The 23,026-nt window shown below is 40.9% G+C and overlaps 1 protein-coding gene across 8 annotated transcripts in view; it reads left to right on the top strand.

Annotated features, from left to right (window-relative positions):
• The window catches only part of parg.L (poly(ADP-ribose) glycohydrolase L homeolog), a 148,865-nt gene that overhangs the window by 115,439 nt on the left and 10,400 nt on the right, over positions 1 to 23,026 (top strand). For all 8 annotated transcript variants that reach the window (XM_041568586.1, XM_041568588.1, XM_041568585.1 and 5 more), the window contains 4 exons: positions 4,417 to 4,492; positions 7,601 to 7,748; positions 16,988 to 17,066; positions 19,006 to 19,114. In XM_041568586.1, coding sequence (XP_041424520.1) covers positions 4,417 to 4,492; positions 7,601 to 7,748; positions 16,988 to 17,066; positions 19,006 to 19,114 — 412 coding nt within the window. The remainder of the gene's footprint in view (positions 1 to 4,416; positions 4,493 to 7,600; positions 7,749 to 16,987; positions 17,067 to 19,005; positions 19,115 to 23,026) is intronic.

Genomic DNA, 23,026 nt, shown 5'->3' with positions numbered 1-23,026 from the left:
GGGGCGTAGGCCAGATGTCCCTTGGCTGACAGGCATGTCCTGAGATCTGCAGCTACTCTGTCCCACCCACCCAAAATCCAAGTGGAAAAGGAGCTAGCAGGGCGGTCAGGGGGGGGATATAAGTGTTCAAAAAAAGCTGCCATGTCCTCCAAACATCCCCCGCCAGGCTTCCCCAGGTCACAGCAGAGTCAACAGTACTGGGTAAAACGCCCCAGCAGTCACCAACCCTGGTGCATAGAAGTGTCTCAAGAAATGTCCCGCCAAAAAGAAAGGGGTTTGTCCCCCTGGGGGGGGGAACCATTCCGGCCTAGAATGGACCCAATGCTGAATAAAGAAATGTTGCTACTTACAGCCCCGGAGCATCACGGTGGCCTCTACTGTCCAGCCATTCAGTAGCCGCTTGAGGTGTATTTAAAAATTGCGCCTTACCATCCGCCTGGACTCGCAACTTGGCCGGGTACAGCATGGCTTAGGTCAGATGGGCCTCTCGAAGTCTGCGTTTCACTCCTATAAATGCTGCTCGAACCTTCTGGAGCTCAGCGGAGTAGTCAGGAAAGAGGTACACTTTGGCGCCTTGGTGCAGTATGTCGGGGTGTTGCCTCGCAGCCCGTAGAATCTCGTTCCTGTCTCGGAAGTTGAGAAGCTTCATGAGGAACGGCCGAGTTGGGGCCCCAGGGGGGAGCGGGCGAGCTGGAACTCTATGGGCGCGCTCCACCACCAACTGTTGTGAGAAGGAGGCCTCTGGTAGCTGCTCTTTTAGCCAGTTCTCAATAAATCGCGTCGGGTTATCCCCCTCTGCCTTCTCCGGGAGCCCCACTATCCTCACATTATTCCGTCTCTGCCGGTTTTCATAATCATCAAGCTTCGCAAACAGGGTTGCGCTCTGTTTCTGCAATATGCGTACCTGCTGCGTCATAGGAGTGCACATGTCTTCCAGCGCAGAGATCCTCCGCTCCGTCTCCGTCGTTCTCTCTCTCAGCACTTGTAAGTCAGCGCGTAGGAGAGAGAGATCCGTCTTTACCTCCTCTATTTTGGAGGATAGCGCTGCCCGACAGTCGGTAATCGCCGTGAGTAAGAGCTGAACGGCCTGGTCCTGCGCAGCATTAGGTGCTGGGTGTTCGTCCTCCCGCTGCAGGGAGGCGCCGCCATTTTGCGGGGAGATCCGGGCATACTGTTCCAAGCGAGCTGCGGCCTCGGATCGCACTGTTTGGGGTCTACTGCTCCCCTTCATAGTCTAGGATGACCAGGTAACCTCAGTACCTCAAATGGAGGGGTTTAATCGGTAGTTACCGGGGATATCAGGATCTTTCCAGCGGAGCTCCACAATGCACGTCTGCTCAGCGCGCCATGCAGACCACGCCCCCGCCTGCCGTGTTGATTTTTTTTAAACCAAGTTTTGGGAATATAAGTTGGAGCGTTCTGAAAAAGATATAGGAATCTTCGGAGGTATTCATATTGATGAAGTTAATCTGGCCCCATAATGTTAGTGGCAGATTGGCCCATTTTTTGAGATCAGATGAGAAACAAGAGACCATCGGTTCTGAGTTGAGATTTATAAATTGTGCATGGCAGGCATAGACTATAATTCCCAAGTATTTAAAGGAAGAGGCCCAGTAAAGAGGAGTTGAGGGGTGTAAGGGCCTCAAAATGTCTCCATCTATTGGGAATAGGATAGATTTTTCCCAGTTGATACGGAATCCTGAGAATTCACCAAAATAGTCAACCAGGGCAAGGAGATTTGTTAAACAGCTATATGTGTCTGCTAGATAAACCAGTAGATTGTCTGGGAAATCTCGCTGGGATTTTCCCATCTACGGAGAGGCTTAGATGAGAGTGGTATCTTGAATAAGGGCAGCTAGGGGTTCGATGGCTAAAGCAAAATAATGAGGATAGGGGCAGCCTTGTCGTGTGCCTCTGTGGAGGGTGTAGATGTGATCCCATTAACCCTTACTTATGCAGAGGGTTTTTGATAGAGTAGCTTAATCCACAATATGAATTGCTCCCCTGGGTTAAACTTTCAAAGCTCCTCCCAAAGGTAAGTCCATTCAATCAAATCGAGGGCTTTGGCCGAGACCAGCAACGCCACAGCTCTGGACCTCTTAGGTTCATGCTTGATGTTAAGGTTGGTAAATGGCCTTCGTAAGTTAATGTTGGTTGATTTGTCTGGCATGAAGCCTGATTGATCTGGGTGTACCAGATCTGTAACGACCCTTTAAAGCTTACTCAACAAATATCTTGGGTCAGGATTTTGGCATTTGTGTTTATTAGTGAGATAGGTTGGTAGGAACTACAAAGGCCGGATCTTTTCCTTGTTTGTGGATAATAATTATGAGGTCTTTTGCAAATGTGATGGAAGGGCTGAATCTTCCTGGGATTTCTGCAAGGTCAATAAGAGTTTAGGGGTTATATGTTCAGAGAGGGTCTTATACCATTCGGCTGGGAGGCCATCCGGCCCTGGAGTTTTATTTGCATTTAGAAAGGTGATTGCAGTCTGGATTTCTTCCTTGGTGATTGGGTTGTTGAGGATTGAATGTTCTTTGGGTGATAGTAAGGGTAGATTGATATTTTTAAGATAGTCCTGTAAAGGGGCAGGGCAGTGCGCGATAGTAGAATTATACAAGTCACTGTAGTATTCTGCGAACCTTTGGGTCAGTTTATCTTCACTCGAGGAGTAGATATATTGGATGGCAGTGGACAGGGTTTGTGTTTTTGCTAGGTATGATAACAAGCGGCCATTTGTATCCCCTTATTCAAAGTATTTTTGGGAATAGTACAGAACGGCAGTGAGTAAGTGTTGTATTTTGTCTCTCAAGTGTATTCCTGGCAGCAATGAGTGCGGAGTGTGTATCGTGTTTGGGATCTGCTATAAAGTAATTTTCTGCTGTGCACACTAGATCTTCAGCCTGTTTGACTGCTTCTTTGGACACTAGTGCCAGATCTATTCTGGACAGCAACTAGTGAGTCACTGAATGGCTGGAGTTTGCTTGTTTTGTTGGGTGTTTCCATCTCCAAGCATCTATCAAGTTGAGGGCCTCGGACCATTCTGCTAATTTAGTTGGGCCAGTGGACTGAGGGTTAAGTTTGTCCATTTGCCAGCGGGCCACAGCCTTTTTTTTTTTGCTCAGAAAAGGTTTTTATTCGAGAAATATGGTAACATACAGGGGTCACAAACATTTATACCGTGTAACATGCAAATTACATCCCAAGATACATAAACCTAGGGCCAGTGTTTACCTTGGCCACCCTGTGCATGCTAAACGTCTGAAAACCTGAGGAGAGGTATACAACTTTAGGCACCTACTCACGCCTTGCCAGCTGAGGTGGAGTGCAATCCAAGCTACCCACCCAGAGGCGCCAAATTTGTACGTATTTAAGTAGCTGACCCTTCTTTAATAGACGGTGGTGCAGAGTCCTTCCGGTGCAGAGTTACCACCTTTCATGCCTGAAATAGGGCTTTTAAAATAAAGATCCTGGTAAATTTGTCCAAAGAAGCGTCCAAGTCCAGGTTCAACAAACAGGATCTAACTCCAGCCACACTCCAACACGGAAAGGCATTTGTTAACCACGCTATCACCTTCTGCCAATATTGTTGTAGTGTCGTGCATGCACATACCGTGTGCAGCAGGATGGCCACCTCCGTCCCACATCTAACATACAATGGTGATGGCACCACCTTCATAACATACAACCTGTGCATAGTGTAGTACGCCCTGTGTATGAAGTAGAGTTGCACCAGCCTGTGCCTTTTAGACAGAGAAACCAGCAGTGGTGTACCCAGGATCATGCCCCATTGCTCATCCGTTATAGCACCTACCTCCTCCCCATCTTGCCCTGGCCGGGAGCTCTGGGTCTTGATATAATGGTTTGTGGAGCTGTTTGTATAGAGTGGATATCTTACCCTTCTGCTTACTACTTTGTAAAATATCTATTGTAGGCGAATCCCCCAACGTGATTGGCATTTTTACACACTGCTTTTTTAGGGCCATAGTTTATAATGAATGAACCACTGTGATGAGGGCAACCGCCTGGAGATTTGTAGGGTTTGCATTGGGATCACCTGGACTCCCCCCCCCCCCCACATCCCCTATAGAGGTAATAGAGAGAGTCTCCCATATTTTCGGGGGGATGCTCAAGAGCAGGTGTGGGAACTCTGCATCCCCCCATAATGGAGTCTGGGGTAGATAGTTCCTGAAGCTGACTATCTTGTGGACTTGCTGCATCACTACGGATTGGATTAGGACCAGAGCAGAGGAACTCTTGCTAGGCTTCTTGACAAGTAATCCCAGCCAGGGGGAGCCCGGGAATCCAGCTACAGACTCGACCACAACTTTTAATGTAATCTTCAAACATAATGCTGTCTGTGAGGTAGAACATGTACAATACTGTTCCCACTACTACTTTTTGTTTCATTTGCAGGTCTAGTAAAAAGTTAACAAGAATACATGTTACCTCTGAAGGTACTATTGAAGGAAATGGACACGGCATGCTTCAGGTGAGTTGTACAAACTAGGTACCTGCTCTTACTGCATTTTATAACATACAAGTTTCATATTTAGAAGTAATTTATGCAGTAAGAAACATGAAGAACAGAGCTCATGGATTTATCAGAGTATCTGACTAAGTTGCAATTATAATGCCAATTGTGCTCTGGATTTGAATATTTGAACTTCATAACTGTCTAACTTCCACCTAAATCAACCCATTTATTATAGAATTCTGATTTGGCTACTAGGTGATCTACAGGAGTTAAACTATTCCAAAGCAGACAAGGGGGGGGGGAGTTGCACTCACCACTAAATTAAACCATTAAGCTGGGTGCAATGAGGCTGTGACCATATAATTCATACAGACAAAGACAAGAGGTCCTCTGCACTCAATCCATAATCAGTATGCTAAGGACATTAGGTCATTTTGTGCAGTATATTCATGCTGGCCAACTACATTAAAGTCATCCCTGGTGTGGCTAGTTCTTCACTGACTTTAACCTGATTTATTGAAATAGTGGAATTCATAATGAATCAGGTTAAAGTCAGTGTAGGGATGGCCTAACCATAAACTGAAAGTACTTTGGTTTGTGCTACTGCCACAAAAAGTATCTATGGTACCACTCAACAAATAAATATTAAATGAGTAAAGATACAAAAATGTATAATAGAAGAAATAATAAGGAGAAAAACACTCACAGTTCACCTAAAGCCTATGAGTAAGTGCCCCTATAGGCACGAAACGCGTTAGGTCTTCATGTCCTAATAAATTTTTCTACTTTTTACATTTGTTTCTTTATTTTTGGAGACCCTCACACTCTTTGGATACAGTGTTTATGGCCTAACCATACTCCAGTTTGCTTTAAAAAAAATAATAGCTTGCCTGTAAGTTGCACTGCATAGATGGGAGTCAGCTGACTAAGGAAGTAAATCTAGGAAACATTTTTATTTACCAAGGGAACATGGCTGTAGCGCTACAGCTGGCAAGAACCCCCTTAAGGCTCCGTCGATCACCAACCCCTTCACGGGGGGGGGGGTTTAGGGTAAGACTGATTACACAGGCTGTTTTTTCACATGCTGAACCTGGAGGGGAGCTCTGTGGGTGAAGGGGCTGGTGATCGTCGGAGCCGTAAGGGATAGAATTCTTAGATACTGCTCATATGTTTTGAGCCTCCATGTAGAACTGCAACTCGGCTAGGCAGGTTTCAGGTGTGTTTAGATGCACATGACAATTCACCTGTGTCTTTCCCACAAAACTCACATTAATGAGTAAATCAAACTCAGTAAACAGTTGAACAAAAAATAAACTTTATTCTTCACATAACCAGAGGCATTTTAAAATGTATTCTAAATTCAGAAAGGGCTGTTAGTTAAGCTACAGTGCATTAGCAGTATCAGAGAAGAGAAGTCTTCCAGTTCTTCCTCTCAGTGCTGCTGTGATCTGGAATGAACCAGAACGAGCAGGGAGTGGCACATGAGGAGAAAAAAAAAAAGCTGCTGGTGCACACACTGGCCCTTCCTTCCTCCCTGCTATGTCACAGCATGCAAATGATCTCTCCGACTAGTCAGATAAGGAGAGCTTAGTAAGCTAATGGGCAGGGCTTCACTCTGCACCAGGAAGAAGGGGAAACAAGCTGCTGATAACACAGGAACCAGAGCAGACTGGCAGCAGGGACTAAAGGTAGCCATAGACACACAGATCCTATCGTACGAATCAAAGATTCATCCGATTTTCGGATCGTGTGTGGCGTGTGCCAACATCTTTCGTCCGGCAGAGATCGGTCGTTCGGTGGATCGGTCAGGTTTGATTTTGACTCAATCCTGCCGGAGCCCATGGCACATCGTAATCGGATCGTTCGGCCATACGGCCGAACAATCAGATTACCCCCGATATAGCCATGCTCGTTAATGGCATATCGGGGAAAGATCCGCTCGTTTGGCAATGTTGCCAAACGAGCGGATCTTTGCGTCTATGGCCACCTTAAAGGAATTGTGTTCAGTGTAAAAATAAAAACTGGGCAAATAGATAGGCTGTGCAAAATAAAAAATGTTTATATATTACATTTTTGGCTAACTAACTATATTAGAAACATTTTTTATTTTGCACAGCCTATCTATTTACACAGTTTTTATTTTCACACTGAACTATTCCTTTAAGGTACATTTATCTGGGGGGCTGTTTAGAGTAAATTTATTGATAGAAAAAAAAAACTATTTACTTCTCCTTTAAGATCTTAAATACCCGCTATTTACGTCTAATCTACTCCACTCCGTGGCAACGCTAGCAACCAGCTGCAAATTAATTAGGCGGGTCTGAGACCCATTTTGCAGCCTTTGTATACCAACAACCTACTTCCAGTCCATTCATCTCCCTGTTCTTTACCTTATTTAATGCCTCCTGGTTTTTTTATTTTAATTATTTAGTATTCAGATCTTGTGATGGGGAGGTGCAATCTTAAGGGTTAATTCTTTTTCCATTCATTATTCACAATTCAGACCCTGCACACCAACCACTGTTTCTCTAGATCAGTGATCCCCAAGCAACATATTGCTCTCCAACCCTTTGGATGTTGCTCCCAGTGGCCTCAAAGCAGGAGCTTATTTTTGAATTCCAGGCTTGTAGGCAAGATTTGGTTGCATAAAAATCAGGTGTACTGCCAAACAGAGTCTCAGTGTAGGTTGACAATCCACATAGGGGCTACAAATGACCAATCACAGCACTTATTTGGCACCCCAAGAACATTTTTCTTGCTAGTGTTGCTACCCAATTCTGGGTAGCTGCTCTAGATTGATGGAAGCTGCTCCCTTATCTATAATTGTCTACTCAATTTTCAAATAGTTAACTGTAGTTATGATCTGTTTATGGTAGTGTGAGCAACACAGAACCCAGAAGTTTTTACTAATCTGTAAAATGTTACTGACAAGATGGGACTTATTGAGCCTGGGAGCAGAGAGAAATGGAGGAGGGGCTGGTGTTTCTATTGCAGAGTTCTATTTGTCATTCACTGACATCAGACTGTGGTTGTCCGTTGTCCTGACTCTGCTAGACATCCAAGAGATGCTTTTAATTTTGCATCACAGATAACTGACACAAACTAATGTTTTTTTTTTATCAGGTTGATTTTGCCAACCGCTTTGTTGGGGGTGGTGTCACTGGTGGAGGCCTTGTTCAAGAAGAAATTCGATTCCTTATAAACCCTGAATTGATAGTATCACGTCTTTTTACTGAAGTTCTGGATTCCAATGAATGCCTTATTATCACAGGTAAGTGAAGTTGTATGGCACACAGCATATTATCTTCACTGAAATTATTCTGCTGGTGGAGAGGGGCTCAAACTTGGCCATTCAGCCTGTCGTATCCTTTTAAATTGGCATTGATCACTGGTCAGTGATTAAAAACTATCACTGCTTGTGAAAAACAAATGTGGATAATACATTCCATGTACCATGGAGCCTAAGCATGCAAACTGTTTTTTCTTAAGGCTCTAAAAAAATAAGTGCACAAATTGGTATGAATATATTAATTTCATAGTTTGTCTTTAAAACCTTTGTGTACCAGAATACTTCACATTTGTTTTTAGTCTCAAAGGCTGGCCAGACAGAAAATGTTGTAATAAAAGTATACACTGCCTCACACTGTAGTATATTTTGTGATGTTAAATGTGGAACCACTTAAACCTTAAAGCATAAGTAGAAAATTAGTTGCTCTAATATTTTTACCCCTAACAGCATACTTATTTTGCAAATAATTATATATTTTATCTTAGGATATATATTTTAAAGGGTTCCTTCAAAACACTTTTTTCAGTTCAGTTGTTTTCAGATTGTTCAACAGAAATAAAGACTATATACAATTGCTTTCTGCGTTTTATTTTTGACTGTTTTTCCAAGATGTAAATTTTAATGTTCCCGTCTCATGTGTTTGTCTGGCAGCTCAGTGATAACAGTGCAGATTGTTGAACTGTTACAATTTGCTACAATAGTTGATACATTTCTCAGCAGTATCTGTGGGATAGTCACAACTATTGTATCAATTCTAACTGCTGCATTTAAAGAAAAACAGGGATTCAGTTTTGCAGGGCCAAAGGTAAGAAATGTATACATTTACAGTCATATGAAAAAGTTTGGGAACCCCTCTTAATTCTTTGAAGTTTTGTTTATCACTGGCTGAGCTTTCAAAGTAGCAACTTCCTTTTTATATATAACATGCCTTATGGATACAGTAGTATTTCAGAAGTGACATAAAGTTTATTGGATTAACAGAAAATTGCAATATGCATCATAACAAAATTAGACAGGTGCACACATTTGGGCACCCCAACAGTGATATTACATCAATACTTAGTTGAACCTCCTTTTGCAAATGTAACAGCCTTTAGACGCGTCCTATAGCCTTTGATGAGTTTCTGGAAGGCGGTATTTTTGACCATTCGTCTATACAAAATCTCTCCAGTTCAGTTAAATTTGATGGTTGCCGAACATGGACAGCCTGCTTCAAATCATCCCATAGATTTTCAATGATATTCAAGTTGGGGGACTGTGATGGCAATTCCAGAATATTGTACTTCTCCCTCTGCATAAATGCCTTCGAAGTGTGTTTAGGGCCATTGTCTTGTTGCAATATCCAACCCCTGCATAACTTGTGACTGATGCTTGAACATTATCCTGAAGAATTTGTTGATATTGGGTTGAATTCATCCGACCCTCAACATTAACAAGGGCCCCAGTCCCTGAACTAGCCCCACATCATGATGGAACCTCCACCAAATTTGACAGTAGGTAGCAGGCTTGTTCTTCTTCTGCCATACAAAGCACTTTTTTTGTTATGACCAAATAACTAAAATTTTGTCCAAAGCACTTTGTTCCAAAATCACTGTGGCTTGTCTAAATGAGCTTTTGCATACAACATGCGACTCTGTTTGTGTGAGTGCAGAAAGGGCTTCTTTCACATCACCCATACAGATGTTCTTTGTGCAAATGTCTCAGTGGGAAATGGGTTTTTACTATTGAGTGCTGTTCTTAGATCTACCAGGCAGCTGTTATCTTGTGTTAGAGAGCTGCTATCTGGTTACCTTCCCATTGTTCTTTTGTTTGGCTGCTGGGGGGAAAAAGGGAGGGGGTGATATCACTCTAACTTGCAGTACAGCAGTAAAGAGTGATTGAAGTTTATCAGAGCACAACTCACATGACTTGGGGCAGCTGGGAAATTGACAATATGTCTAGCCCCATGTCAGATTTCAAAATTGAATATAAAAAAATCTGTTTGCTCTTTTGAGAAATGGATTTCAGTGCAGAATTCTGCTGGAGCAATGCAATTAACTGATTCATTTTGAAAAAAAAAAAATTTCCCATGACAGTATCCCTTTAAATTAATTGATTATAGTGCATCGCATCCCTTTGCCATTCTGCTGCTATAGGTTCTGTGGCGTTTTTTATACATGGAATTGCACTGTGCCATCCTACTATGAATTCTGGGGGCATTTATACATGGAATTGCGCCTGTGCCATTCTACTATGAATTCTGGGGGCATTTATACAAGGAATTGTGCCTGTGCCATCCTATTATGAATTCTGGGGGGGGGTTATAAATGGAATTGCGCCTGTGCCAACCTACTATGAATTCTGGGGGCATTTATACATGGAATTGCTACTGTGCCATCCTACTATGAATTCTTAGGGCATTTATACATCGAATTGCGCCTGTGCCATCCTACAATAAATTCTGAGGGTTTTAAACATGGAATTGCCATGGTGCCATCCTGCCGAAAATTCTTGGGGCATTTATACATGCAATTGTGTCTGTCACCCTACTATGAATTCTGGGGGTATTTAAACATGGAATTGTGCCTGTGCCATCCTACTATGAATTCTGTGGGGTTTTCTACATGGGATTGCCATGGTGCCATCCTGCCATTAATTCTGGGGTTATTTATACATTCAATTGCCACTGTGCCATCTTGATATAAGTTCTGGGGGTATTTATACTTGGAATTGCCACCATGCCATCTTGATATAAGTTCTGGGGGGGTTTATATATGGAATTGCTATTCTGCTATGAATTCTGGGGGTATTTACATTATAAATGAAGTTGCCATTCCGCTATAATTCTTAGGGGTATTTATACATGAAATTCTACTGTGCCATCCTGCTTTCTGGGTGGGGGTATACAGAAAATACAGGGTTAAAGATATTGGTATAAAGTTATTCCAGAAAATAGTCCAATTGTATCTTGGAGTAACTTGGAAGGGGTTGTTCCTTCCTTTGTATCAGCAAGAAATTAGACAGGTTTTACTTAGGCCAAAAGGCTAGATGTGTCTTTTTTCAAACCAAATTACTATGTTTATATATAATTATTATGCTGATGCAGTGGGATTGGAGCATTTGTACAAATGTCCTAGTATAATATAATATTGCAGTCTAAGTTGCATAAAAGGGATCCATGTAGTGAGAGATATTTGAATTTTTCACGTTACTAATGCAGCTCCTCATTACTTGCATTTTGGCAAAGCAATAGAGTGAGGCAGTACATCAAGAGGTGCTAGAATTTATAGGCTTGGAGTCCCTGTGCTTACTGATTCTTTGTATCAATATTTAGTTGGGAATCCACACCTGATTTCTATGTATCCCAAACCAAACTTGGCCCAGTTCACATGCAATCAGCATAAACAAAGTTAAATCCAAAGATATGTGTCCCCAGGCTTTTCATTAGTAAAAAATATATTTATTTAAAGTTACATTAAAAAGTTTTGATACATACTGACCCCAGCTATATAACTTTGTTCTTACTGATTCTTACTATATAATGCATTCTTGTACTTATACACACTTTGTTTTAATGTATATTGTGCTTGACCTGCCAGTATTCTCTATATCTTACTGCTCGTGGTGCCATTGTAAATTGCTCTCTATGTATGTATTTGGTGTACCAGTGCCCTCTGCTTCTTACTATATAATGTTCTTTATAGTGCTTGTGTTGCCTTCTTTTTATGTTCTTGGGAGAACAGTACCTACAGCTCCTTTGTATGTCTTTTGAGTACCTCACAGTCTCAGCATGTAATGTACTTTACAGAATCCTTTTCCCCATAATGTGCTAAGCGCGCCGCGCCTGTGTTCTTCGTATTGGGCTCGCCCTGCCAAAACCATCTTCTGCTGCCTATGCACCTGCCTATGAAGTTCAAGGCTTAACAAGCTAATCCAACCAAGTAGGTAGGGCTACATGGACGTTTTCGGAGCGATCCGACACGCTGCAACAAAACGCTAGTGTCAAATCACATGCGACAGAAATAATGTAAGTGAATGCATTGTCGGATAGTGTCACAGCATTGATCCGATGCGACACGTCTATCGGATGCAGACGCTGCGTCTGCATCCAACAGTCGTGTCGCGCTGGATCAAAGCCAGGCCCGGACTGGCAATCTGCCCGTTCGGGCAATTGCCCGAAGGGCCGTTCCACTTACAGGTGAAATGGGCCGCTTTGTGGAGTTAAACTGTAGTCGTACAGCATTTTAGCACAGCATCAGCAGAATATGCACGCACACTCCTGCGTGCGCTAACCAGTGCTGGCCTTAGGCTGATTGTAGCAGCAGATTAGGATGGGGGTTGAGCGAGTGAGCGGCGGAGACGTGGGACTGGGAGAAGGATCGTTCGTTACAGTGGCGTAAGTATGGCCCTGGCAATGCGGGGGAGGAGGGAGTCCTGAAGAGCCGCCACTTTGCAGGGTCACCGGGTGCTTCTTTACTCCCCTGCTCTAATCCGTTCTGACTGGAAATGCTGTGAGAGAAGCCTGGGTTAGTCAGTTTCGACATAGAGACTGTGCAGCAGCAGATGAGTTACAGCAGGGCTTAACCCATGTGTCTGCCAGGCCCATGCTGCAGAAAATGACAAGAGGCATGTTGTTAGACCGGGACTGGCAGTTGTTGCATTGCCGGGACTCTATGGGCTGGTACCCGCGGTTTCTGTCTGCTGGCAGCCTGACAAAGTGATTTTGCAGCACGTCTGGAAATCCCCTGCATAGTATAATAGTAATAGTGGTTTCATGAGAGGAGAGGCGAAAGGGTAAATCACACAATAGAGGAATGAGGGTGGTCTTACAGGGTATCATGGTGCTGCAGATTCATCCTCTCCCCCCCAGACTATTAGTGCAGAAAGAATGCTGGCCAATTAAGGCTACAAGTCATGTTTATTACACTGCCTTGTGAATTTTAACCCTTTCCTTGATGGCAAAAATTGCAGTTGTGCCATTCTTCTGTTATGATTTTTTTGGTATTTATACATGGAATTGCCTCTCTGTCACCTGACAGATGTCACCCCTGATGGGGTATTTATACATAAATTGAAATGTATACACAAACTATGACAGTATAGGTATTCCCCTGTACTAAGCACAATTCAGCAGGAACAGTCCCCTAAATTTGCTCATAGTCTGTACAGAGAGATCCCATAAAACTATGGCAGCATAGGTATTCCCCTGTACTAAGCACAATTCAGCAGGAACAGTCCCCTAAGTTTGCTCATAGTCTGTACAGAGATATCCCATAAAACTATGGCAGCATAGGTATTCCCCTGTACTAAGCACAATTCAGCAGGAACAGCCCCTAAGTTTGCTCATAGTCTGTACAGAAAATACCAGAAAACCAGAAATACCAGAAAACCATGTCAGCATAGGTATTCTCTTGTAATATTTACCATACAACAGGAAGGTTTGAGGGTAGTTCTTTAAAAAAAACTTCAAATACACTGGGAATGATTTACTAACAGATGCTAAATTGCACAAGAGTGGTTCCCCATAACAGCAATTTGCTGTTTATTGTTTATTAAATGCTTTAATTTTCAAGCCATTGATTCATTTATATAGGCAACTGCATACATGGAGGGTAAACAGACTCACGAAGTGGACACCAATATATTTGTTTTAACCCAATATATGTGTGTCTGAGTACAAGAGCATTGTGTGTTTACATGTGGGCTGCTTTGATTTTTTTTGTCCGGGCTGCTTTTCCCAGTCCGGCTCTGATCAACGCTGCGACTTCATCCAACATTTCCATTACTTGCCTTATTTTCTTTGCATGTGGTTTGACGCCAGCTTTTTATTGCAGCACGTCGGATCGCGCCGAAAACGTCCATGTAGTCCTACCCTAACTGGCATTCAAATTAGCAAAATTACAAGGGTTCCCACATTTTTGCACAGCCAGTTTTTCACATTTGATTTAATTTCATACAACTGAATACTGTTTCACTAAAAATCTTTGTTCAGAAAATACCCCAGTACTCCGATGTTCCTGGGAAATGAAAAACATACCAGTTATCTTTTTTTGTTGAAAGTGGAGTAAATTATTATGCAGGCTGAAAAGGGTTTCCCAAACTTTTTCATATGACTGTATGTATCTATTTAGAACAGAGTTGGTGACCCCCTCCAAGAGCTGAATGTGATTTTTCACTTTCTTTAAACTTTTCTTTAAAGGTAGAAAGCCATTGAACTACGGCTTGCATATTTATACTTCATTGATTAAATATTTATTGTGCTTTATAGACCAAAAACTAACTAAAGTACAGCTGAAGTACAAAACACTGTGCCAAATCCATTTTTATCTACAGGTTGAATTCTCCTTTAAATGGCTATAGTCTGGAAAGTTGATGGGAAGTTTGTAATTAACTTATAGCTGTAAGAGTCTAGTAATCTTTGCAGAAGCAGGGATCCCAGTCAAAATAGTATTTAACATAAATGGCAACAAGTTATCATACAGATTACAACCCGATTCACCATCTGTATGTATATACATTGTGATGTTATCCATGTAGGCATGTGTGGTATGTGGCATCCAGATGGTAAACCATTGTGTAAATACAGATTTACTCCCCTACTACTACCCCTATTTTTGAAAACAACACAACTTTGTCATACTGTATGTACCCAAAAAACTTATACCCACAATTTGCATAATTATGTAGGACATTAGGTTTTTTTTACCAGTTTTTGTGTTTTTTTAAATATGCTTATTTCCAAAGCACTTTATTTTATTAGAGTAACTACTAATGAATTAAGCTGGTATCATCTTCCGTTCCATTAATGAAAATGGCCACTTCATCATCTTTGTTAAAGAACTGGCTGTCTTCCATCTGCCTACTCTGGCCAGCTTTTCCCCTATGCCATACACCAATAAATTACCTCCCTTACAATATTGGTATTCGTGACTTGAATCTAATGAATGTAATTGTCTAGCTTTAATTTGCACAAGCACATAACAAATTGATGACAAATTAAATTTGCTCTGGATTTTGCTGCACCTGCTTAGCTTCAGATTCGTAATAGTTATAGCAGAAGGCAGCGCTACAGAATCTTTTTTTTTTTTTTTTTTTTCATGATTTAACCTTGGCAAATATTGTTTGCATTACAGAACACAGCATAAATAACAGTGCTACGTTGTTTGGCTCTAAATCCATTATTAAATTATATACAGTTAAGTCCATAAATCTTAGGACAGAGACAACTTTTTTCTTATTTTGGTTCTGTACATTACCACAATTAATTTTAAATGAAACAACTCAGATGCAGTTGAACTGCAAACTATCGGCTTTAATTCAGTGGGTTGAACAAAAAGATTGCATAAAAATGTGATTAACTAAAGCCTTTTTTTGACACCATTACTTCATTTCAGGGGCTCAAAAGCAATTAGACATATTAAAAAAAACTGAAAAAAATGTTCATTTCTAATACTTGGTTGAAAACCCTTTGCAAGCAATGACAGCCTGAAGTCTTGAACTTCTGGACATCACTAGATTCTGGGTTTCCTCCTTTTTAATGCTCTGCAGCGGCTTTCAGTTGCTGTTTGTTTGAGGGCCTTTCTGTCCGAGGTTTAGTCTTTAACAAGTGAAATGCATGCTCAATTGGGTTCAGATCAGGTGACTGACTTGGCCATTCAAGAATATTCCAATCCTTTGCTTTAATAAACTCCTGGGTTGCTTTGGCTGTATGTTTTAGGTCATTGTCCATCTGTATTATGAAATGCCTCACAATCAATATGACTGCATTTAGCTGGATTTGAGCAGATAGTATGTCTCTGAACACCTCAGAATTAATTCGGCTGCTTCTGTCCTGTGTTACATCCTCAATAAACACTAGTGTCCCAATACCACTGGCAGCCATGCACACCCAAGCCATCACACTGCCTCCAGCATGTTTTATAGATGATGTTGTATGCTTTGGATCATGAGCTGTTCCACGCCTTCTCCATACCTTTTTCTTGCCATCATTCTGGTAGAGGTTGATCTTGGTTTCATGTATCCAACGAATGGCTTTTTTAGATGTTTTTTTTTTTTTTTTTTAGCAAAGTCCAGTCTAGCCTATTTTTTATGCTTATGAGTGGCTTGCACCTTGCAGTGCACCCTCTGTATTTACTTTCATGCAGTCTTCTCTTTATGGTAGACTTGGATATTGGTATGCCTACCTCCTGGAGAGTGTTGTTCACTTGTTTGGCTATTGTGAAGTGGTTACTCTTCACCATGGAAATAATTCTGCGATCATCCACCACTGTTGCCTTCCGTGGACGTTCAGGTCTTTTTGCGTTGCTGAGTTCACCAGTGATTGCTTTCTTTCTCAGGATGTACCTGTAACTGTAGATTTTGCCAGTCCTAATATTGTAGCAATTTCTCGGATGGGTTTTTTCTGTTGCAGCTTAAGGATGGCTTGTTTCACCTGCATGGAGATCTCCTTTGACCGCATGTTGTCTGTTCACAGCAAAATCTTCCACATACAAGCACCCCCCCCCTCAAATCAACTCCAGGGCTTTTATCTGCTTCATTGATAATTAAATAACGAAGGAATTGCCAACACCTGCCCATGAAATAGCCTTTGAGTGAATTGTCCAATTGCTATTGAGCCCCTGAAATGAAGTGATTGTGTTAGAAAAAAGGTTTAGTTCCTCACATTTTTATGCAATCGTTTTGTTCAACCCACTGAATTAAAGCTTGAAAGTCTGCAGTTCAAATGCATCTGAGTTGTTTTATTTAAAATTCATTGTGGTAATGTACAGAACCAAAATTTGAAAAAAGTTGTCTCTGTCCAAAGATGTATGGACCTAACTGTATGTATAGGATCTCATCTCCAGAAACCTAATACCAGTAAGCTCCGAACTACAGAATGACCATAAACTCCATGTTAAGCAAATTTAAACACAGGGGGATGTGGGAAGGGTACATGCAGGACAAAGAGGAGGGAAAGAAAAAATAAAGGAGTGGGCCAAAAGGGAAGAGTGAATGTTTGGAGCAAGATTAGCTATGAAATAGATTTTGTAGGACAGAAGAATAGGAAAGGGGTTCCTGATCAATCATTGTATCAACCGATGGGGTTCTTCTTCAAGGGCGGGAAGATGGTTTATCATCTAAAATCAATAAACTATTTTTCGGTAGCCAAAGTCTGAAATTGGAATCTGTATTGAGAGCATATTTTTAAAATGTTTTTACATGAATGATTTAAGTCATACAAACGTGGTCCTTTTTCTATGTAGGTGCAGAGCAGTACAGTGAATACACTGGATATTCAGAGACCTACAAATGGGCTTGTGTTCATGAAGATGAGTCTCCCAGGTAAGGAAATATGTACTGCTGTGTATAGAAAGTTTGTCTTCTCCTTGTGACCATCTCTTGATGGGCATGAGGTTACACAATGGTTAGCACTGCTGCATTTCAAAACTGAGTATTTCAGTTCTATTCCATCCAGGACACTATCCGAACATTTAACAATAATAAGGTAGCCAAACCTCATATGGCCCACATAAATGATCCTTGACTGGATACAACAATGTAGGACTACGCACACCCTTCAATTCAAACAGAGATGCCTGGTGCACAAAGGTAGAGGCTCGGCAACCTCACAAACTTCTTAGTAGAAAAGGAACCAATAGCACACAGGACTGGTGAAATCTTCCAATTATTTTATTGTGCAAGCGGAGTGCAATGCAACGTTTCGGGGAACAATACCCCTTTGTCAAAGGGGTATTGTTCCCCGAAACGTTGCATTGCACTCCGCTTGCACAATATAATAATTGGAAGATTTCCCCAGTCCTGTGTGCTATTGGTTCCTTTTCCACATAAATGATCCCTCAGCCCACAGACCTGCCTTACAATATGCAAGGTTTACCTGTGTATGGATGCTTAGCAAGGATGACTCCCACATTGTACCTCTATCACCTTCAGTAAATGGGGTAGGATAGCCTTTTGCAACTGAGTTGCACTTGTTTTGGTTTGTATGTTTTAGACAATAGCTGTAACTAACTGCCGCTAGGGGAATGGTCAATCTAATGCAGAATGGACAAGCAGAGTATTGACATGAACCTTTAAAGGGATACTGTCATGGGGAAAAAAATTTTTTCAAAATGAATCAGTTAAAAGTGCTGCTCCAGCAGAATTCTGCACTGAAATCCATTTCTCAAAAGAGCAAACAGATTTTTTTATATTCAATTTTAAAATCTGACATGGGGCTAGACATATTGTCAATTTCCCAGCTGCCCCAAGTCATGTGACTTGTGCTCTGATAAACTTCAATCACTCTTTACTGCTGTACTGCAAGTTAGAGTGATATCACCCCCAGCAGCCAAACAAAAGAACAATGGGAAGGTAACCAGATAGCAGTTCCCTAACACAAGATAACAGCTGCCTGGTAGATCTAAGAACAACACACAATAGTAAAAACCCATGTCTCACTGAGACACATTCAGTTACATTGAGAAGGAAAAACAGCAGTCTGCCAGAAAGCATTTCTCTCCTAAAGTGCAGGCACAAGTCACATGACCAGGGGCAGCTGGGAAATTGACAAAATGTCCAGCCCCATGTCAGATTTCAAAATTGAATATAACAAAATCTGTTTGCTCTTTTGAGAAATGGATTTCAGTGCAGAATTCTTCTGGAGTAGCACTATTAACTGATGCGTTTTGAAAAAAAACATGTTTTCCGATGACAGGATCCCTTTAAGTTTGCTATCTGCCTGTATAGAGAGGTAATTCAGATATGTACCAAGTACTCTTCCACAGTAAGCACAGTAAATTAAGGGCAATTAAAGGTTTTGTGTAGTTTTAAAGCAGAGGATTTTGTAACTTTTTTGTAATACCCCCAGTTGTAAGCCCCCCAACCCAGGATATGCCATTTGTATATGCACCCTTAGCTCATATACACAGTGTAATGTTTTAACGCTATGAGTATTATTTGTGCTCAGTCCCCTTAGATTACTTCTGATACTTCTGTTGTGAAAATTACAATCATTCATTGGGCTAGCACATTTCCCTTCTTATTTTAAGCACTTAGACAGAGTTGTCTGTAATATCCAGTGGGTGGTAGTTGTTACTGAGATTGTTAGAGAACTGTGTGCCACGCCGTGAGAAAATGTTCTGTTTTGATATGCTTCATCCAAATGTTGCCTTTAAAATGCTGCATTGTTCATGAAGAAAATACACACAATGTTTGCAACAGTGGAAAATGTCAATATTTACTTTTGCTATCTGCATTATAACTGCAATTTCTTATTTAACAGGGATGAATGGCAGCGACGGACTACAGAAATTGTTGCTATTGATGCTTTCCACTTCAGACGACCCATTGACCAGTTTGTCCCTGAGAAGATTAAGAGAGAGCTAAATAAGGCATGTGTCTGATTTAATTTAACTAACTTTACCTAGTTAAACAAAATTTTCTGTAAATGTTTGAATGTGGCACCAATGTATTACACTTGATAAAGAGCTTTGTGCTCTAATCATGCTGTGCTAAAAAATAACACTAAGCAGCTAGACTGCCTGTCCCTTGCCTCTCTACCTAAAATTAATTGCTATTGCACCGTGAGTGGGGGTGCTTTAAGAGAAGAACTGGACATTATTTCCTCCATTGTTGGAACTTCTACAGACAATTTTAATTTAACTTGAGAACTTGAGGAAAATCCTTGGAGGGCCATCTTCAGCCTACAGGCCCCTCCAATGTTTTGTGAGTCAAAAATACACCTGACAGAAAGGGGTTGTTCACCTTCAAACGACTAGTTTTCTGATAGATCACCAGAAATAACGACTTTCTCCAATTACTTTCTATTTTCTATGTGTCACCGTTTTTTTTCTAATATTGAAGTATTTTTTTTTCATCTTCTGAAGCAGCTCTGGGATGTGGGTTCACCGACCCTGTAAGGGCTAGTCCACACGAGGAGATTCTGGGAGATTTTGTCGCCGGCGATTCGTTTTATATAGTCGCCCAACGTTGCCTCACATTAGCTCAGGCGACTTTTCATTGTAGCCTATGGGGAAAAACGCTGAAGCAGTTCGGGGAGATAGTCGCTCAAAAGACGAGACGATTAGTCGCCAGGCAACAAAATCTCCCCGAATCTCCTTGTGTGGCCTTACCCTAAACTGTTCTGAATTGATACATTTAGTTGATACATTTCTTATCTTTCTTGCTGCGGAGCAAAATCTCTGGGTTTAATTACAGACAGCAGTTAGAATTGATAAAATAGTTGCTAATACTAAGAAATGTGTCAACTAAATGTTGCAAGATTGTAACAGTTTAGTGTGCACCTGAATTACTGAGCTGACCGACTCAAACACCATAGACAGGAACATTCAACTTTTACAAACAGTAAAAAATAAATAGTGGAAAGTAATTGAAAAAAGTCTTTATTTCTGGGGAACAATCTGAAAACAACTGAACTAAAAAGTGTTTGGAAGGCGATAATAAAATAATTTGCACTTGGCATCCACCACTAATAATAAGTAAAAAAACAATGTTGGGTGCTTGTAAAAGGTGTGTATTGAAACCGCACACCCTGAGAATGTGCTTGAAGTTCAAGGGCATTGATTACATGCATACAGTTTCCCAAGCAGCTTGAGCTGGGCTGACCAGGGGTGTGGATTATACGTATTTATGGAAAGTACTAGCTGTAATGCTTTAGTTAAAGTTTAAGGTACAATTAACAAATCATCTGAATAATCAGGTGGATGTTTAACCAGCAAACATTATTTGTTATGTTTACATCACTGTGAAGCTTTTTTCAATGAAGTAAAGTGACAGCACCCTTTTTTTTTTTTTTAAAGGGGTTGTTCACCTCTGAGTTAACTTTTAGTATTATGCAGGGAGTGATATTCTGAGACAATTTTGCAATTGGTTTTTCTTTTTTATTTGTGGTTTTTGATTTATTTAGCTTTTTTATTCAACTACTCTCCAGTTTGCAATTTCAGTAATATGGTTGCTATGGTCAAATTACCATAGCAACCATGCATTGATTTGAATAAGGTACTGGAATATGAACAGGAGAGGCCTGAATAGAAAGATTATTATTATTATTAGAAACAGAATTAGTTTTTCTGTAATTCTGACTTGTAGGTTCAACTGCAGTTTTAATTACTCTCAGAAATAAAGGTGTATGATAGGGCCTGAGAAGAAAGATAAGTTATAAAAACTATGAATAACCATATAACTAACCTGGACAACTACCTAGCTTTTGTGGGGGAATTGTTCTTTAGGCAGTAGCAGCAGCAGCAGCTCCTTTCACACAGATAAGCGACAGTACACAGGGTTTCCAACTGAACTTTGCATGTTAAAGGGATCCTGTCATCGGAAAACATGGTTTTTTTAAAAACACATCAGTTAATAGAGCTGCTCCAGCAGAATTCTGCACTGAAATCCATTTCTCAAAAGAGCAAACAGATTTTTTTTATATTCAATTTTGAAATCTGACATGGGGCTAGACATTTTGTCAATTCCCCAGCTGCCCTTGGTCATGTGACTTGTGCCTGCACTTTAGGAGAGAAATGCTTTCTGGCAGGCTGCTGTTTTTCCTTCTCCTGAATGTGTGTCAGTGGGACATGGGTTTTTACTATTGAGTGTTGTTCTTAGATCTACCAAGGAGCTGTTATCTTGTGTTGGGGAGCTTTATCTGGTTACCTTCCCATTGTTCAGTTGTGAGCTGCTGGGGTGGGGGGGGGGGGGAGGGAGAGGGGTGATATCACTCCAACTTGCAGTACAGCAGTAATGAGTGAATGAAGTTTATCAGAGCACAAGTCACATGACTTGGGGCAGCTGGGAAATTTACAATATGTCTAGCCCCATGTCAGATTTCAAAATTGAATATAAAAAAATCTGTTTGCTCTTTTGAGAAATGGATTACAGTGCAGAATTCTGCTGGAGCAGCACTATTAACTGATTCATTTTGAAAATAAATTTTTCCCATGACAGTATCCCTTTAATTTAACACAGCATTTAAAACACGAAAGGAATGTTCATGACTTCTGAGGTTTCAATAAAACAAAATAGTAACAGCCTTACTTTTGGAAAAAAAGGTCCTTCCTGAAAGGACCCACAGCACCACTTGGGCAAGTTAAATCCGATAAATGAAAATTTCACTCACAGTCCTTTGGAGATTCCAAGTGTTTTCTGTCTTATGCAGCTGCAGCTTACTCCCAATTATTTAGGGCAGCAGTTTGTGACTTGTCCTTGCTACCAGGGAATTGGCCTCCTTGTGAATAAAACCTCAAGTGTCCAGCAACAATCCTTATGCCAAATAACACCCAGTTGCATGCAGTGAAACTAAATTCCCCAATACAGTCATAGTTGCTCTCCTTTTTCTCATTTCTTATTTTCACAGCCCCTCTGTGCTGCCGTATAGAGGATTCTTGGAGGGATATACTTTCCATGTATAATTTTCCAACCATGCTACAATTTTCAAATGTACACTTGAAATAGGCAATAGGAACAAATATACATAATTACAAGACAAGGTCTGAAAATGAGGACAGCAAAATATCCTTACTGTAGTCCGTATTTCTATGAATCTATATAATAAGACATGTGGGTCATTTGTTTCTGTGGTAAAGACCAGTTTTATGTTTTTCCTGGACTCCAGGTAATTTATCAATTCATGTTCTTTGTATGAAACTTTCCCCAATAAATCAGCAGAAGTAATGCATTTTCAAGCTATCACTTTGGTTAAGACAAATTTTGTTTTGAAAACTTGCATCTGGTGAAAACATCACATTGATCATCGAAAATTTTTATTGAAGAAGTAAAAGCAACCGAGAGCAAGGAAGTTGTGTAGGCAAACAGATTTATTTAAAAAAATATTGCTGACAACTTAATTGGGACTGTAGATTGCATGACTGTGCATATAGATATATAGTCATCCTCAAGTATTCAGTCTTCATTGGCTTCTTGTGGTACTCATGCTGGGTCCATTATTCTAGTGAAGCTCTGTTGGCTAAAGAGTTGCTTCAACGCAAAGGATCCCTTATATAAGGAAACCTTAACTGTAAGAGTTAACTTCTGCAAGAAGCACATTATTGTGCAGAATGAACTTTGCTTTAATTAATTACAATATTGCTACTTTTAAAGTTTACTTTTGACTGTTCTATTGCCAGCAATGGAGACTATCCGTGCCACAACAAGTAGAAAAGATGTTAGCAGGAAATAGTTTACCTCCCATGTAGAAATTACCTTTTGATGCTGCAGTCATGGTGCAGCTGAAAAGCATTTTCAGCCACTGGTATGGGACCTGTTATCCAGAGTGCTTGGGATTTATGTTA

This window comes from Xenopus laevis, chromosome 7L (assembly GCF_017654675.1).
Source record: "Xenopus laevis strain J_2021 chromosome 7L, Xenopus_laevis_v10.1, whole genome shotgun sequence".
NCBI classification, from domain to species: Eukaryota; Metazoa; Chordata; class Amphibia; order Anura; family Pipidae; genus Xenopus; species Xenopus laevis.
This window is presented reverse-complemented; position numbering and strand designations above follow the sequence as displayed.